General features: G+C 41.9%; 1 protein-coding gene and 1 long non-coding RNA gene across 5 annotated transcripts in view; one reads left to right on the forward strand and one right to left on the reverse strand.

Moving 5' to 3' along the window:
• Nucleotides 1-9,585, forward strand: part of LOC124221491 (uncharacterized) — an 81,279-nt gene extending 71,694 nt beyond the window's left edge. For both annotated transcript variants that reach the window (XR_006883832.1, XR_006883831.1), the window contains exon 3: nt 9,421-9,585. This is a non-coding gene — a long non-coding RNA (uncharacterized lncRNA). The remainder of the gene's footprint in view (nt 1-9,420) is intronic.
• LOC124221490 (fibroblast growth factor 18) overlaps nt 1-17,442 on the reverse strand; it is a 100,785-nt gene that overhangs the window by 48,524 nt on the left and 34,819 nt on the right. Inside the window, exons 1-2 of one of the 3 annotated variants that reach the window (XM_046631555.2) lie at nt 5,445-6,108; nt 4,496-5,345 (exon numbers count right to left, since the gene is read on the reverse strand). The exons of 1 other annotated variant lie outside the window; for it this stretch is intronic. In XM_046631555.2, coding sequence (XP_046487511.1) covers nt 4,496-4,515 — 20 coding nt within the window. In that variant the 5' untranslated portion in view covers nt 4,516-5,345; nt 5,445-6,108. Of the gene's footprint in view, nt 1-4,495; nt 6,109-17,442 lie in introns of those variants that run through there. One more of the 3 variants, XM_046631554.2, reaches the window with a different exon arrangement.

Below are 17,442 nucleotides of genomic sequence, written 5' to 3' on the forward strand. Positions count from 1 at the left end.
ACGGGAGTGATAATTAATAAAATCATCTAATCGGAACGAAAGTAACAATGGTGGAGAGACTGTGAAAATTAATAATCATAAGTGAAATGGAATGAAAAATGTAGACATATTTTTACAAAGACAGACGTACTTGAAGGATAGAGGAAAAGAACTCTGAATATATGTACAAGAGATGAAATCTTTTACCTGCACGAGATTCATGCAGCAATATTATAACGAAACTTGGCGACTTGTCTTCTTGCGATGTCGAGTGGAAGCCGCGGTTTATCAAGCAAGAGAGGAGAGAAGGAAGCAGCAACGATGACGAACATGAAGAGTATAAACGTAACGCTAAGATATTTCTTGTGTTCGTTGTTATTATTCATCATATATTAGCACATGTGTCCAGAATTTACAATGTTTGCTTCTTCATCCTGACATGGTGGCACGGCGTAGGTCGAGAGAAAACCGTACCTACGTTGTTATTATACCGTTGTTGCTGTTGCAACGTTGTCGGCGGTTCACTTTGACCCTCCGAATGACGCGCGACGTTCGCCAATTTTCTTTTCAACATATTTGTGCAATGGAAACATCGTCTTCTTTCTCGGGTAAAACTGCGTTTCAAAATAATAACGAACAAGATATTACGAAACTCATCAAATTCGACGAGATTGAAGGGAGTAACGTTGACGTAACAAAAAGATTAAAACAGAAACCATTGATTTACAATTTTAGAACGATTTTCAAGGGGTTCAGTCTCTGTAATGTGAGTCGGTAAGTTTTGCTTTAATTATAAATTACGGAATTTCAGACGATCCTGAAGTTGCGAATTGACAATTTTCTCTTGAAAAAACAAATACAAACTTCACGCCTGTTAAATTCGAGAGTTGGCAATAAAAAACGGTATAAACAAAACACATCCAGTTTGGTCGAAATTTGTTTCAACCAAGTGAATTTGACGATACGTGATATGCGACAATTGCAATTATGTACTATTTGTTCGATTTCGACAGCGTGTTGTATAATTAAACACTAATTTCCTTTCAAGAGTGGTAACTAAAAAGCATACAAAAGAATAAAACTAAAAAAGTCTTTCGACGACCGATTGGCGACTCATTCTCGAAATCTAACACCTGTAATTCCGCGATGATTTCCGAGGATTACAAACGTCAATCACACACTTACAAATCTCATTGCCATCTGATTTTTCGATCGCGATTTAAAACGAATCAACGTCTCTCACGATCTGACTAAAAATAAGTCGAATAATCATTACTCTCGTATGGAAAAAAACAACAAACAAGCAAACAACCGAGTACATAGTTTAATTCTAATAATTCACTTACACTGAAGAATATATTTCAATCGGGTTTTAAATATGTCAAATTCAAGTGTCACAAAAATGTATTCAATTATAAATTTTAAATACATCTCAATATTAATATACGCTTGAAAAAATTAAATAAAAATTTCTTTAATTATATTTCTGTCCTGCGTAAAAAAATCAGGCTACTTTCTGTCGAAATAGAACCGTAAAATACTTAAACCGAACGACATACGAGTGGATAAAATTTCGGACCACCGTGCAACGACGACGTTTATCTGCAAAGAATGTCACCCCCATTTTCCATAACTTTGAAGTAAGCGAAAGCGCTCACCTTCGATGCAGCGGCTGTGCAAGAGCAACAGAGGCAGCAGCAGCAGCAGCAGCAGCAGCAGCAGCAGCAGCAGGTGCATTGCGGCGTGATTATAGGAGGTACAAAGCGCGGCAAGAGGAACGTTGAGGGGGGGGGGGGGGGGGGGGTGGAGGCGGGGTACCAGCAAGCGTCGTAAAGTCGCACGCCATGGGAAAGTACCGCGGCAGGGGGTTAGTAAAAGTAAGTTGAGCCAATCTGTTTGTTCACGTACCGCGCAGCCTGTATATGCATAGGTACAGGCAAGCTGGCTGGTAAGACACTGATTCTGAGTCCTGTAGGTAGGTATGTAGAAGGTAGGTAGGTTGGTAGGTACGTACCTACGTACCGGACTGCACGCGGCCAGCGAACGAGGCTCTGCATCCTCACAACCTCGGGGCGTGGGCGGAGTAAACTGAGTAAACTTCTTTCCGTACACAGTGGCTTACGTGCCTCTCACAATCGAACTGTCATATGTATTGTATATACGACGCCTCGATCCTCGCCTCTTTCCTTCCCTTCCTCGCGAGCTTTGAAAGTGCTTTTTAATAATTCGGTAAATTTCCTACCAAGTAATATTTGTTGTATAATAATGTGGTAAGATTTAATAAGGATTTGGTTTACACGATTCAACGCTCATTTTGTATTAGCAGATTAAACACACTCTTCGCTCTTCGATGATTAAAATTTCTTATTATCGTACTTCGGCATCGTTGGATTCGCAATGTTTTTTTCCATCATTTGACGGGAGGTATTTACTCTCCGTATTATAATACTTCCATCGTCTACAGCGAGATAGCAGTAGTAATATAATTCGGTAATTGTGTACATGTTTTTTTTCTTTACGAAATCCAGTTTACGAATCGATTAACACAACGGGGGATTATTGAATTCTGCACGTGTATCGTCGCAACATTAGTTTCATTCAAATTTCGATGCAATAATTGAGCAGAAGTGCATTGTTTAGTTTAACCGACTCGGCTTATTAAAGCTGGAAATTTTTACACGACTTAATAATACTGGCAATGTACAGGTGTTAAAGTAAATAATGAACTACATTGTGATAATAGTAATAAATGATTCGTCAAAACCAATATTAACGAATGAATAAACGAATATAACAAGACTCCGACACGTTACACGATCGAAGAATTGCAACGAATTGTTGCGTCGTCCGCAAAGTGCAACGTCCGCAATATCGGTGAGAACCTTGTCGAAATGAGCCAGACCCTTTTCAGAGTATTTTCGAAGGGGTTGTAATATAACCGCGAGAACTGCAGTCAGTCAGGTCGACGAGTGAGCGAATGAATGCGTGAATAAGAGAATAAAAGAAACGGCTTTGTCTCGGCTCAAAGGAGGCTGCGTGCGGATTATCGGCAGATCAAACACACGGCTGGGGGATTACGATCCTCGATCAGAGCTCGAGCAGGAGTAAAAAATCGAGGATGGGAGCTTGTGGGAGAAGACTAATGAAATTCACGAAAAAAATTAATGAAAATTGCGTGTCGAGAAAGAATAAATTTCGCTGTAATTTAGCTCAGATACCTATAACTCAAATATTTCACTTCCGGCGTTTTCTTGTCTGGTGTTTTGCCTTGCTTTAAAAATTTTCGCAACAATTCACCATCCTCGAATAACTGGGAGGAAAAAGCAAAGTGAGACCAGACTGTAATAAAGATTTTCAAACGCACTTGGAAAGTTTCGATCCAAACGACTACAGGGTACAACAAAAACAGACAGGGTGTCGTTCGAAATGCAAGGGATGAACTGAGGGAGGGAGGGAGGTTGGTCGAGGGCTAAGATCTTGATGTATGGTGAGAAATAAAGGGGTGAATGAGAAATGCGGCTCCCCTGCACGATGCACGCATGGATGCATGAATTCGAGGCATGAAATTACGAACGATAGAAAAGAACGGAAAGGCTCGCACCCCGACTTCTGGTTTCGTAACCCGAAGAAGAAGCGGATTAAGAGACGACCGGCTGCTATTTTTCCTTCTCCTCTCTTCCTTCGACTTTCATTCACCGTGTAATTTTTTGCCTTTTTCCTCGTGCCTACTTTTATTCTCCCAGTGTTTTGTCCGATTCTTTTACGTCTCCTCGTCTCCGTCTTTTATCGTATGATGCAAAAACTGCAAGTAGCACGCCTCGTTACAATCGCATCCCCCGATATGTTTTCTCTCCTTTCTTTGCCTCTTCGGGACCTGAAATCACGCGGGGTTGCTCGACCCGACTTTCGTCTCGGTTTACAGGCTCGAAAACCGTCGTTGAGAACCCCTGCAGTCCGCAAAGGGTACCGTTATGCAACCACTGCATTCAAATTCACACCGTAAAAGGTGCATTTTCAATGGCGGACGGAAACACGTTGAAAATACGCAATCGCGCAAGTTTCAACAGGCTTAAACTCATTGTGGGTCTCAACTTCGTCAAAGATAACGAAGATTGAATTATTGTCTTGGAACTTTTTTGTCACGGATAAAGCTGCCCGTTACATTACCCGTTGATTTACCCTTAACAGACGAGTGTGACTTTTCACACTTACAGAATAGTTAAGGGAGTGAATTGATCAAGTTTCGAAGAAGTTGAGGTTAGTAACGTCAACGTCGAAATATCAGTGCATACATCTTGCTTTACAACGATTTACGAAAATTGAAGTAGTTAAAAATCATGTAACCAACTTCAATTCCACAAGCCAAAGACTTGGCGACTTGGCAGAGAAACAAACGTCTGTACAACGCGAAAATGGAGAAACTGAAAAAGTAGCCAAGGTTGTTTGCCGTCTTCCTCGTTTCGTAATCCACGGCCAATTGTACCTACGTAATAAAGAAAGAAAAAAAAAGACTCACGTGCTTAGAGTGAGACGCATCCAGGCGCGTTGCGTCAGCAGCGTCGACGCATTGCGTCGGGCTGGCCTCCAAGCTGCTTTCAAAAACCGCACATCGATGACGTACCGCCCTTATTCTCCGTCGCCCTTCCGGGTAGCAGTGTGAAAGACGTCGCGACGCTCGCACCTCCGACGGAGAAGCTCGGGGGGGAATGAAAAACTCGGCTCGAAGCGAACCTTTCGAGCTTTTTCGGAGAGTTTCTGTTTCTCCTCACTGTCGGCTGTTAGCTCCTCGCAATTCGTAATAAATAATTATCCGTCGGACTTGTCTCACTTTATCCTTTTCGTTTTTCTCACTTCACGCACTGTTTCCGGTCGACCGAACGAAAGACAATCGGATTTTTCCCTCCCATTTTCCGCTCTACATTAATTTCCACACCCGCGTTCACCGACACGTGATTCGCGCCTGCGTAATACCGCCTAGCAGTGTTCCTATTTACCCACCGATCCGTTTCGCCGTTTCATCCCGATTCCGCGCGTCAGCGGAGTGAAGTTGAACGAAGAAGGGTGCGGAACGGATATATAATCGATTTTCGTCCCTATTTTAACGCGGAAAATCCTTCCGATTTTCCTTCTTGAAAATTCTCTCGCACGTGTTCGGCGGGTTTCACGATGATAAATAAAACTTCTCAATCGTTGCACGTGATCTCTCTTATCGCAAAGAAATTTCGATAATACTCGATAGTAATAAACACAACGTCGACGTCACACTGTTCCCTCATTTTATATTTTGTAATACCAAGTTCGGCGCACTATTATCGATTATTATTTAACTTTTTTAAATCACCACTAGTATCCTTTCACTGTCAGAACTGTAACGGAAAATAATTCAATCCCAGGTATGCATGTGTGTGTGTGTGCACAAAGCTGCACGTGATACGTTAATTAATCCACATCGAATCGGGGCTCACATTTGCACAATATCGAATCGAAGATCGATATTATCTTTGTAACACGTTCCTCGTACAACTTCTCCGTTTATTTTCCCCGTCTTCGCCGTCGTTCACAAACAATGTAGTTTTAGTACAAGCAGCCACGAAAACAAGCCACTCGATAAAGAGAACGGTAAATACATAAAAAGAAATCAGCATCAATCACTGATCGATGTTTCTTGGCATGTTACTCTTTTTTTTTTTTTTTTAAACGAATAATTTCACAACAATATTAAACATCATTCCAACATGTCAATTTATATACTCGTTGAGTGATTACTTTTTACCAAAACAACCAAAAGAAACCACTACCACGATACAATTATTTCACGTACACGAAACATTTCTATAGCAAATGCGTAAAATTTTCATTCACCGTTTACGTGTCGCATGTTTCTCTTTTTACTTATCTTTTCTTTGTCTTATCAAGCACCGGATCAACTCCGTCCGTGACCAACAACCACCGATTTAGTTGCGAACTTTTCACACACCGTTCAAACGCGATCTAAAATCGCGCGGTAAGCTGACGGCGAAGAAAACGTGATAGAAAAAAGGATCGGGTCATTTAGACACTGGGAGTGGAAAGGGCATGGTAAAAAATATCCGAAGCGTACGACGGCACTCGCAAAGTGTTGGAAAAAAGATATAACAAGAAAAAAAAAAAAATAAATAAATCAAAAACCACCAGTAAAATGAAACGAAAATTCGAGTAATCCTTTGAGAGAAAAGGAAGTGAAAGGTTAAAAAAAAAAAAAAATAATAATAAGTCGCGAGAAAGAATTTTCCTTCCTTCCGTTATTCCTTCTTTTTTTTTTTTTTTTTGTTTTATTTATCTTGTCGCGTTTTTCAACCACGGCTGTCGAGTCGCGAGGAAGGAAACAAACCGACGAGGCACACACCACGCGACAAGAAAAGGAAGAAGAAGAAGAAGAAGAAGAGGAAGAAGAAGAGGAAGAACAACAACAACTCTCGGCGACGACGGCAAGGACTCTGTAATTCCCGGTGGTGGTAGTGCTGCTGCTGCTGTGATCACGGTTGAACGCGTACTGACTCTCCCCGGGCTCCGGTGGGGATCACTGATTTTCGGTAGGCGCTCTAGCGAGGCTAGGGTTAGGCGAGTGATCGGTGAGCCAACTGCCAACCAGTAAGTTTGCCGGCACACACGGCACCCACCACTAAACTCGGCGCTGGCCAGGCGCGCGAGTCCGAAACCCCCCCCTCCTTACTTACTACCTACTACAACCTACCGTCGACGCAGTGCCTTCGCTCTTTCCACGTCGATGCCGACTCCACTCCGCGCCGCGCGGCTCGACGAGACGCACGCTTTCGCTCCTCTTACCAACGGGGTCCGAATCGGGAACGAGATCGAGATCGGGATCGATTTTCCCCATTATCATCGGCGCGTATACTTGCTTTCAAGTTTTTTGCTCCCAGATTTCTCTGCCCGTGCTTAGACTGCACCTCGTCTCATGTACACACCCGTTGGTGGCTATTTTTTATGTTTGATGCGGTCCACCGATTCCACCCTTATTATTATCGTTGTTGTTGTTGTTTTTATAACGAAGTTTCGTTTTCTTCTTCTATGCTGGCGCGCAGTTCATGGCCGGCATAGAGCACGGAGTTCACTGAGTCAGCGGACTCTCCGTCTTGATTATGTACTCTTAACTTGTACAGAAACTGGGGGAAAACTTTATCGATGCTCTTTAGACTGCTTTTACAATGCTGTTTTAACGACGAGAATCCTTTGCCACGGACGGATTGACGAGGCTTTGAAAAGTCGCCGAGTCGCTCCGTTTGCTGGGGATCACTGAGGCCGCGGTATGTGAGATTATCAAACATTTGAATAAACAAAGTAATTATAACCGCAACCATTTACGGTCTGCTTCTTTTTTCTTTCCTGCCGTTCCCTTCCCTCGTTTTTATTAATATTCCTTATTCTACGAACGAGAATGTAGATACGCAAGTAAACAAATATAATTTCCGTCGCACGTGGATGTGACGTTTCATAGCAATCGTCGCGGAATTTTTCACAACAATCATGAGATTATTCCTAATTTCAGATAACCTAAATACGTGTAACGTGATTACGGATATCCCACGGGTGAAATTTAAGACGACAATATACAACTACGCAAGAATCATTAAAGAAGAAAACGGAAATATATAAGGAAGAAAAATTTATAGCTTTGGATAATTTAATGAAGATTTCATATCGCCTAGACGCATTGACAATATAATCACACCGTTGCGTCAGAGTCAGTGTATACATAAATATTATATGTGAACCGTTTACTCAGCCGCGGCAGTGAAATCCATAATTATTTATTTAACGTCACTTACACAACAACATTAGAGATGAAACGGTTGTCTATTACTTTGCCGGGGGAACTAACGAGCCGAATCAAACCCCGGCCCTCGGAGCAATGCGTATACGACTCACTCTCGCACAAGCACCGACGCACGTGCAATTCGCGTAGTGATTTTGCTACGTCTCGCGATGTTATTCGCACGTACGAATATGGCACGCGAGACGCCCGAGACGTTCGACACGCAACGCCCGCCGCCGCCTGTACTTTGTTCGATCCAGAGAGAGAAGAGAGGCTGCACGCTTAGGTAAAAAATCGATTGAACATTGCCGCGAAATTGATTGTGCATGCATTGCGAAAGGGGGAATGATAGCCGAAGTGATGTTGGAGACGTGGAATTGGCGTGCGATAAGACAAACGACAACGAAAAAGCACATCCCGAAATATTGAAAGCATTACACGGTAGATAATCAATTATTCCATTACACAGGTCTGCAAAAAAGAGATTTTAAATTACATGTTGTCGAGTGTGCTGAATCCAAAAATTACTTCCATTTCCCTCTATCACGTGAAATATTCTTGCAAAATGCAAGGTGTTTGCATAAAAAAAAGTATAATAATGAAAAAATCACCGTTTTGCACAATGAACTAAACAATATCTCTTATAAAATTAAACGAACAATTTCTTTATGAAACGTATTTAGCATTTCGTGTTCATTCTTTTCATCTACGAAACGTTTTCTTCTTCTCTTTGATAGACTTCCGAACACGCTTCCGCTTTCCATTTTCTGTTTCCCTGTTTGTATTTACTCTCGAGTCTAACTCTAATACATATTAAACAACAGGAAGAAATCACTTTTGCATAGGATTTTTAGAATCAAGAACAGGATACCAGATTTCGAATTAAACGGGATTTTCACTCTAAATGAGAACTTTTTGAGTGTTTTTACCGTTTTCGGTAAAATCTGTAAGAAACAGTATGAAAAAAAAAATAAGGAGCGCGATTTTTTTGTTGCAGACCTGCGTTATCATCATTATTGACTTCCGATTATTACCTTTCATCGTTCTTTCTGTCTTCGAACTGCTGCACGATATCCGTTGCATCGTCTGAGCTGCACGCCTGCGTGCAATTACGTGCAATTTTATACACGTGGACAAGTATTGCACGACCAGCGGAGCTATTATATTACCTCAACATACCTTGTATTATTTGTACCACCGTACGATACGAATAAATTGCTGTCTCAAACTTCCAGTCCCCCCCCCCCCCCCCCCTCTCAATTCGTGCCTCGCCTCCTCCCACGCACGCATACAGGCACGCATGAAACGCTGCACGACGAATGCACGCGTGCATGGATACACAATCTACCTACGTGAGGTATAACGTCACACACGTAAATCGGCGCGCATTTCACATGCCTTGCGTCGCGAGCGTAATACTTCGTTTTATCACACTTTGTTAATTAGTTTCAGTTTTTTCTTGGTTTTATATTCATTCGTCACATATTTTCGTTTCTTTTTTTACGTGTAGTGTGCGACATGCGAAGCGTTTCACGTACGAGTTTCTATTCCGTTCCATGACGACGTGTAGCAATATTCTTGATTACAAATGTAAACTGAAATTCAAGATTGTCTTTTTGACTTTTCAGATTTGCCTCGGATCGTTGAAAACTTCTGGACCTGGGTCGGCTGTGTGGGCTTAGAGTCTTAAGCTCAGGATTAATCGCAAAATATACAGACTTGACACCAGTTCGTAACATTTTTGTCCATGATGAAAAATTGTTTGATTAATTAATAAACGTTTGTAAATTGTATCCTGAAAATGTAAAACAAAGTTTATCCTCATTCCAGTCCGCGTATACACATTTTTTCCTCCTTCTTTCCAGAAAGAAACATAAATTTATTCTTCCCTCTCTGTGGACCGAATTGGATTGATAGTGAAAAATAGATCCGCCCACTTTCTCCATAATATGAAGAATTCAATTCCGATGATGTGACCGAACTACCCGAAGTGTAAAATGTTTTATCGGTTCGCTCGATCGTTTTCAAAGCATGTCACGGACGTCGTATCGCCACGGATCTAGACCAAACGAGTCTAGTCTGAAGTTTCGGCTCCCTGCGGAGAGTGTCGCATGCACACATACATACCTAAGTATAATAATAATCTACTACAATATAGACAGACGAAAAACTTGAAAAGAGGCAAAATTAAGGTCCGCAGACTCGGAAGCCGAGAAGAGAACAACAAGAACACGAGGAAGCCGAGGAGGGGTTCGAGTCGAGGTATAAGATAAGGTCGGGCGGTCTGCAGGTACGCGAGCTATGCGGTTTTGCAGGGGTGAGAAAGGCGGGAATTAGGGTCGAGTTTAATTACCGAAGGTGACAACTGTCGGTACTTGGGAACTTGTTGCATGGTCAGGAATAAGGGAAAGCTTATTTAAGGTACCATCGGACTATGCAAAGTTGCGCAGTATTGGGTACCTGCCGTATACCTTTGAGCGTGGAAGAGGTGCAGTTTGCGTAGCAACTACCTGCCACCGAGGCGGTAAGCGTTATACCTCCAAGTGTAAATCATAGAAAGACGCCTGGCATCCTTTGTTTGCCTGCAACTCCGTAAGCCCTGCAGCTCGGAATCCCGACGCGCTACGGTTCCCGACGAATCAACCGACGTGATTATCGATATTGGAATACGATTTGCGTCAAGAAATCTGACGATATTTTCGAAAGCTCGATTATCTGATGATTCCCGATTCGGTTGCGCCCTTTGGAGGGGCGAAAGGACCGCGAAAATAACGAAATTAGGGCACAAAACTGCAGCGCAGAACCGCAACTTGGACGAGACGGTATCGAAGAATATTCTGAGCGTTATCTGTAACCAAAAAGTTGTTTTTGCTTCTCCTGCTCCTCGTCTTCTCCTTCTTCTTCTTCTTGGCACCAGCTTCACCTGCGTTTCTTTGTATCGTTTTTCACGAATTTTCAAAAGACATGTAAAAACGTGTGTACAAATTGCAGGCAAATCGTGATAGCATTATACGAATATCTATCTTTCATTCTCTGGTGTAAAAGTTTCTAGTCGAGATCATTCCTGCCGGGAACAGGATATCACGGACAAGTAAAGAGGCGCAAGTTCACAAGCCATCCTTTAAACTCGCAGTCGGTTAAGAGAGAATGTACTTTTATATTATGTGCACGACCGGCCGCAAGCTCTTTCGCAATTACATTACACACATGTACAATATCGTGAGCTATGCACCGAATGTGGAGGAACTGCGCGTCAGGCTTTTCTACATACAATCACGGCTGTGACACACAACTGTACGAAAGCGAGTCAAGTTCCATTACTTCGTAGCGTAGTTATTACAGGTCTACGACGTAACTAACGGGGTGTAACGTCCGTTGCGGTGCCCTGAGACCTCATTTAATCAGCTTGCGGTCGGGAGAGAACAGCCAAGTTCAGGCGGCGCAGAGTCGTAACGTTACATAAATTGAAAGAATTGAAACGGAAGAATAATTATATAATTATATTATATAACTTAGAAGAAGCAGAGAAGGTATAACTTGCAGCGCTGTTAACCGATGCGCCGATTTTTTGGTAACGTAAACCCGACTTTCGAAACGCGTGATAGGCACGACGATATTTCGTGGAAAGCGAATAAGAAGCTGCGGAGAAACGAACGAATTTGAAATAAAGTTCGAAATCCCCCCGATCTCTGGTGAAATAATTCGAAGGAGGATAGGCGGACCACACAGGCGTAGGTTGCTGGGTCTCATCACCTCCTGGACCGCGTTATGACGTAATAAAATGTACCTGCAGGACCCCGTCCTATTCGAGACAAGTCTCCGGACCCTCGAACCACCGCTGCCATCAGGACCAGGAGACGGCCGCGTTATGCAGCGTGTGTATACCTTCCTATATACCGTTAAATACGGAGCGCTATTTAATTAGGCATACCGAACCTGCACCGAACCCCGATTCAGGGGACGACTGGGACGTCGATCTATGCGCAGCTGTTCCATCGTGCAACGACTCACCGAATCCCCGTCGAAATCCATTGCCGGAACCCTTTTTACCTAGCCAAGGAGCGAAGGTTACCAGGCGTTGAAAACTCGTGTGAAACACGTGGGAAGCAAAAACAATTTTAAAAAATAGTAAAAACTAAAATAAGAACATCGAAGATTATTATAAATAGATATGCGCTTATCGTCAGGCTTTTTTGGACTGTAAACTTTCACGGGTGTACACTGAAAATGTAAAATTATGTGCGACGAGATTGGGAATGAAGAATGAAATTGAGAGCAGAAATTTTTAAGGACGTTGGTCAGCCAAAAATCGATACTTTTCACTTTTTTTACATACAAAATTTGGTAAAATATTTTTTTCATCATCTTCGTATCGTTAAATAATCAATTTTAGAGCACTGAACCGATATTGATTATCACCGACAAACGGTAATATCGAAAATAGTCTCCCCAATGTAACGATGTCATCGTATAAGAGTAAAATTGAATTAATTGAAACGTGTAATTGTCAACTCTTGTTGATACAATTTAAACATTTTATATTTTCAAAGTATTCTTTGTAACTTAAGAATATAAAAGATTTGATAAATATTCGACAACCGATTATCTCGTAACGAAATTAATGAAAAGAATAGATTTCAGTTCCCCCAACCCGAGTAATCTACAAATCAAATCAAGCAGAGAAGTTTCGTGATTTGTGGTCAATTGAGTCACGGCTCGAGTTTAAGGGTACAAGGATAAATAACGTAACAGGTGCACCGATGCAATTGAAATCAGATGCGCAAGGGCTGCGAGGATGCAGGCGTAGAGAACACACCGAAGATAATAGAGATAATAGAGATCCGTGCAAGTATACGAGCGATAAATCGTCGTTAGTGGGGGCTGTCGAGTTTTGATCGTAACTGGTACCGACGGCGGTTAGAGGGTTCATTTTTCAGTCGAATTCCATTCACGGAATCAGGGGTGAGACTCGCGAGGACCGCGAGATATTTTAATTATAATCTCGAGAAGACAGAGGTGTTAGTTTTCACGTCGACACCTCAATTTCATTGGTAAGTCATGCGTGCCATGGGAAGAGAACAGCCTCTCCGCATGCGGGTCCTAAAATCAAAGACTCGAAACGATCGCTCGACCTAGCCGAGTAAACCGGTGACCCGATCCCCCGATCCGCGCAGCTATCGCTCCTATTAATCGCCGTACTAAACCGCACTCTTTATGCCCCACTAAATACTAATTGATTTACCGCAGATCGTCCTGCTCAACCGGAGACTCGTAATCGGAGGATGCGTCGTCTTCTTCTATTCTCATGGCTCGGAGAGAAGAGAGAGAGCAGATTTTACTCAAAACTGCAGGAAAAGAGGGAAACGTAAAAGGGCTTTTGGTAAAAAACTGTCGACTAAATTTTTTACCATAAATGTAGCAGGTTTTAATCTGCATAGAGCGGTTTTCACTGATTCCAAGGTAAATTCTTCGTTTTGCGAATTGTATTTTTCTGCAGCTTTGAGGAAAATCTACTAAATTTTATTCTCTCCGTGTTTGGGTACGAAATTTAAGTGATCTGTCAGTCCTCCTCGCTTTCCTGTCACTGGATTTTTCCAGGATCTCGAATATGTGAGAATGCTTCTGGACCCACCGCGATGCTCAAGTTTTCCTTACAACACACCTCGAGGTAACCCTGCAATAATATTTGCGTCTCTGCAACTATACGACAACAGTTCGCGGGTTTTTCGATGCGGCGCGTCTCGAGAGAGACGATCCAGGTAGGATGATCCTTCGAGACGTTCTCTTCGTTGCTACAAAGCATCTCTCGCGCAATAATAACACTTGTACACTGCATGTGTGGTCGCCTTTTGCATAGTGTTCAGCCTTCGGCGCGTTGCAGTGGTTTTCATACTACGTCGCGTCAGCTGTTGCGCAAGAATATGAGAAAACCTTGCGGGGTTTAAACGAGGAATTGAAATTCACGGCAGACCTTTCGTTTTTGGACAGTTCAATGTGAGAACTTGAGTGTCGGGAAAAATTTCGCTTCTAGGTACGCGAACCTATTCGCGTTTTATACGCTTCAGAAATAACGATGAGAATTCAGGGTCGCTAAACCGCTATCGTCGATTTCTGTGTATTACATACATTTGATATATTTTTATAGCTTCGGAAGAATCTTACATTCACTGGGATACTTTCATTTTTTTACAATCATACATTTGTACCCGCACCTTAATTGTGCCCTTTTCATTCCTTCTTACGCATCGACCTTCGGTCGTTGCGAAAAATCGGATGATCGATACATTTTCTGGAACTCACGCGTGCGAATAAAATATACCCAAATACATAATCGCATTCTCCGAAATCATAAACAGGTTTAGTAAAAGAATTTCAATCAACTTGACTACATTTAATATTATTTTAGTTTCATATGCTGACAATGTAACTCTGTATTCGTAAATTTCTTTAATTTTTACTTTGAAATACGTGTATAAAAGTTTATCACACGTTTCGTCGATGAGTGACAGAGTCTCAGAATAAAAAATATCGTTATTCGCAATACCTGTCTAGATTAATCTACATGTAATAAACTAGACAAGAGTATTTGAGGAAGTTTCCTTATGCGGAATCGTCTTATCTCGCGTCACGATTTCGGAGGTTAGACAGAATTACGCACTGCAGCCCAAATATAACTGACGTAATTTTTATAGCTGTCCCTCGTTGTCAGAGCCACCGGTAATTAGAGATCGAGTCACCGTATTTTGGATACCGACAACCGTGCGAGTTCCGCAAAATCGTGGCGTTAAAGATTAGAAATCGACGGATATTGGCCGAGATCGACGATCGCGAGAAAAGCCGACCGCGAGGAAATTTCCGTTGGTCAGTTGAAAATTGTGTAAAGCTTATACTTAGTTTTTACCTCGCTCAGCAGCTGTTCCCATTCCAAGACAAACTACTTCTTGCCTTCTAGTCTCGCAAATATTAACCCTGTAAGTTAGCAACTTCGTAATCGGCTACGCGTACGTGTCGCGATTTTTTAAAATAAAAAACCGCAGTTTTCATATCGTTCTAGTCACGCCACAGACAACGCAACGTTATCGTAGCAGTGAACCTCTAATTCCGGTTCCGCGAATCGTGGAGTTCTTAATCCCGATTCTTATGATAGTTTATTCTTCCGATTAATGTACCTACAGCTTCGACGTCATCGTTTCATTGGATAGTGAATCATTCGAGTATTAACGGGAACGGGGTCAAGTCAATTTGGAAACTCGGTTTTTCTTTTTTCTCCACTTTCGTTTCAGCTATTTTCAGAAACTGCTTTCGCGAGTCGGTCAATGGCATTCCGCTCAATTGACTTTCGCGTATTTTCGCAATTCATCCGCTGTGCACTATTCTTTCTGCCGGCTTGAATCGATCGACAACGTGCTGTGTAAAAAAAAAAAAAGAAAAAAAAAAATAAAACATCAATTTGAGATTGGCGGTGAACGATTGGAACCAAAGGAAGGTTAAAGAAGTCAAATTGAATAACAAGAAGAGGAGATGTACGTCTAACGATAAGCAAGTGAGTATGTGACGAATTAAACGGATGCGTGTCGTATAAGCAAGAAAAGCTATAACGGTACATTGTTTTCGGATTTTAATAGCTTAGGCAGCAACATGACGTGTCAAGTAAATATCATTTCACAAGAAATTTTACATAATTTTACCCAATCATATATAATACCGCTTCGAGAAAAGCAAAAGATATGCAACATAAAAAAAAAAAATGGAAAGAAAAAGAAAAGAAAGAAGAAAAATAAATAAATAATAAAAACGAAAAATGAAATAAAACCAACGCAATGTTTTCATCGTACGTACATAATTTAATCGACCACCACGCAAACGACAGCGAGTCGTAGGACGATACCAGGTCTTTTTTATAAACTAAACAAGCCTTTCTAAACGGCAGCTGGTGAAGTTAGAACGCGAAAGACTGAAGGTCCCAAATGCCAAGCCAGAAGTTCGTTGGCTATTCAAATCGATTCATTAGTCACTTTGTACCGGATGATTTACGTCGCGGCTCACTCCACACTACCCGGCATCTACATCGCAGCTCCATCGACCCGTATTTATATAGGCGGACGCGAACTCTTCCTAGAGAGTAAAAATCCAGTCCTCCTCCGCCTCCGTCGGACGTCCGAACGATCGAAATCGCCGAGCTGATGAAGCGCCGGCGTTTTATTACCAATTTTTTGAAAAAAAAAAAAAAAAAAACAAACGCTAACGAAAGATGAATAACACAAAGCATGAATTTCATTCGAATTTCTAGGTAATTAGACCGCTTCAGCGAATCGGCAAAAAATCGGTGTCCTATTTAAATGTTCAATTTTATTCGGTTTTTCTTATCTCGGGAGTTGTTACATACGTTAATTAATTATTTGGCCAATCGCCCCGCTTTAAATCACTCAGAGAAAAGTTCGGACGCAAAAGAGATGCGATTTACGATGAAAGAGTTCGCATATTAAGCGATAATCTAGACCGATAATCAGGAGTTCCGATGTCGTATATCGTCCGGTCGTAAATTAGGGGATGAACGTTGGGTTGTCAATTAAAGTTTAACGTACGTTGGCTGCCATGCCTGCAATCAGCGGCGCCGCGTTGCCATGCTTGTGAATTATACACCTTCGCGTCGGACTTTTTTCTCCGCGCATGATAGAAACTTTGAATCGAGCTGTTCGAGAATTCGAGAGACCCGGTCAGCCAGCCACCCGAGCAATAAGGCCGCGTCATAATCCCCAATTAAATTGTTCTTACCGATATCTCTGCGGCGCGTGAGATAACGCGTTCTTCGTCTTTGCCCGCAACGCAACAGACTCGTACATACATAAGTAAGTAATATGTATATGTATATATATATAGGCGTCAGTATCCGCCGGCTTGCGTAAACACGGCTATCAATTAATTATTCGAAATCCACTCGGTCGCTCTAATTCCACGGATCACAATATCAAGTCACGGATCCTCTCTCCTTTAATTTATTTTCTTTTCTTTTACATCTCGTTATCTTCTTCCCGCAACACTCCGCGCGAATCTTGAATCGTTAGAAAAAAATCGGGTGCAAACTAATATATGGTATATATAATGCATGTATAATGTTATAACGACTGATCACAATATCGTTTTTCTTTCTTTATTTCTTTATTTCTTTTTTCACTTCACGCAATGGAAAATTATTTTTACAGCAACGATCGGCTCTGGCGATAATTGATTCAGTCCAATCAACTGTAATCGGGACAGCTGTCCGCCTTGTTCTCGTATAGCGACAAAGAAACGTTTAGTTACCGATTAGACGATACCCTGTAGCCGTGTGTATTATAAATACCGACTCGATAATATTTATCGCTAGAATTTTTCAATCGTACCTGCAATAATCGAGCTCGAAGGAAATTCCGCGACGTGCGATTTTGATTCAGACGGGAGCGAAACCGCGGTGAAAATATCCGAAAAAAGAAAGGCCTTATCGCGTTCACGTAAGGTCTTCTGGCGCCTCGAGAAACCCGATCGTCGGAATAATCGAGATCTAGGTGTGTACACCGCATACCATCGCTATCAGCAAGCCGATGGTATTCCATCGGCTCGCATCTTATCAATATACAACAGAGTCGAGTCTTTTTCATAGTCGATCATCC

Source organism: Neodiprion pinetum, chromosome 6 (assembly GCF_021155775.2).
Source record: "Neodiprion pinetum isolate iyNeoPine1 chromosome 6, iyNeoPine1.2, whole genome shotgun sequence".
Taxonomy (NCBI): domain Eukaryota; kingdom Metazoa; phylum Arthropoda; class Insecta; order Hymenoptera; family Diprionidae; genus Neodiprion; species Neodiprion pinetum.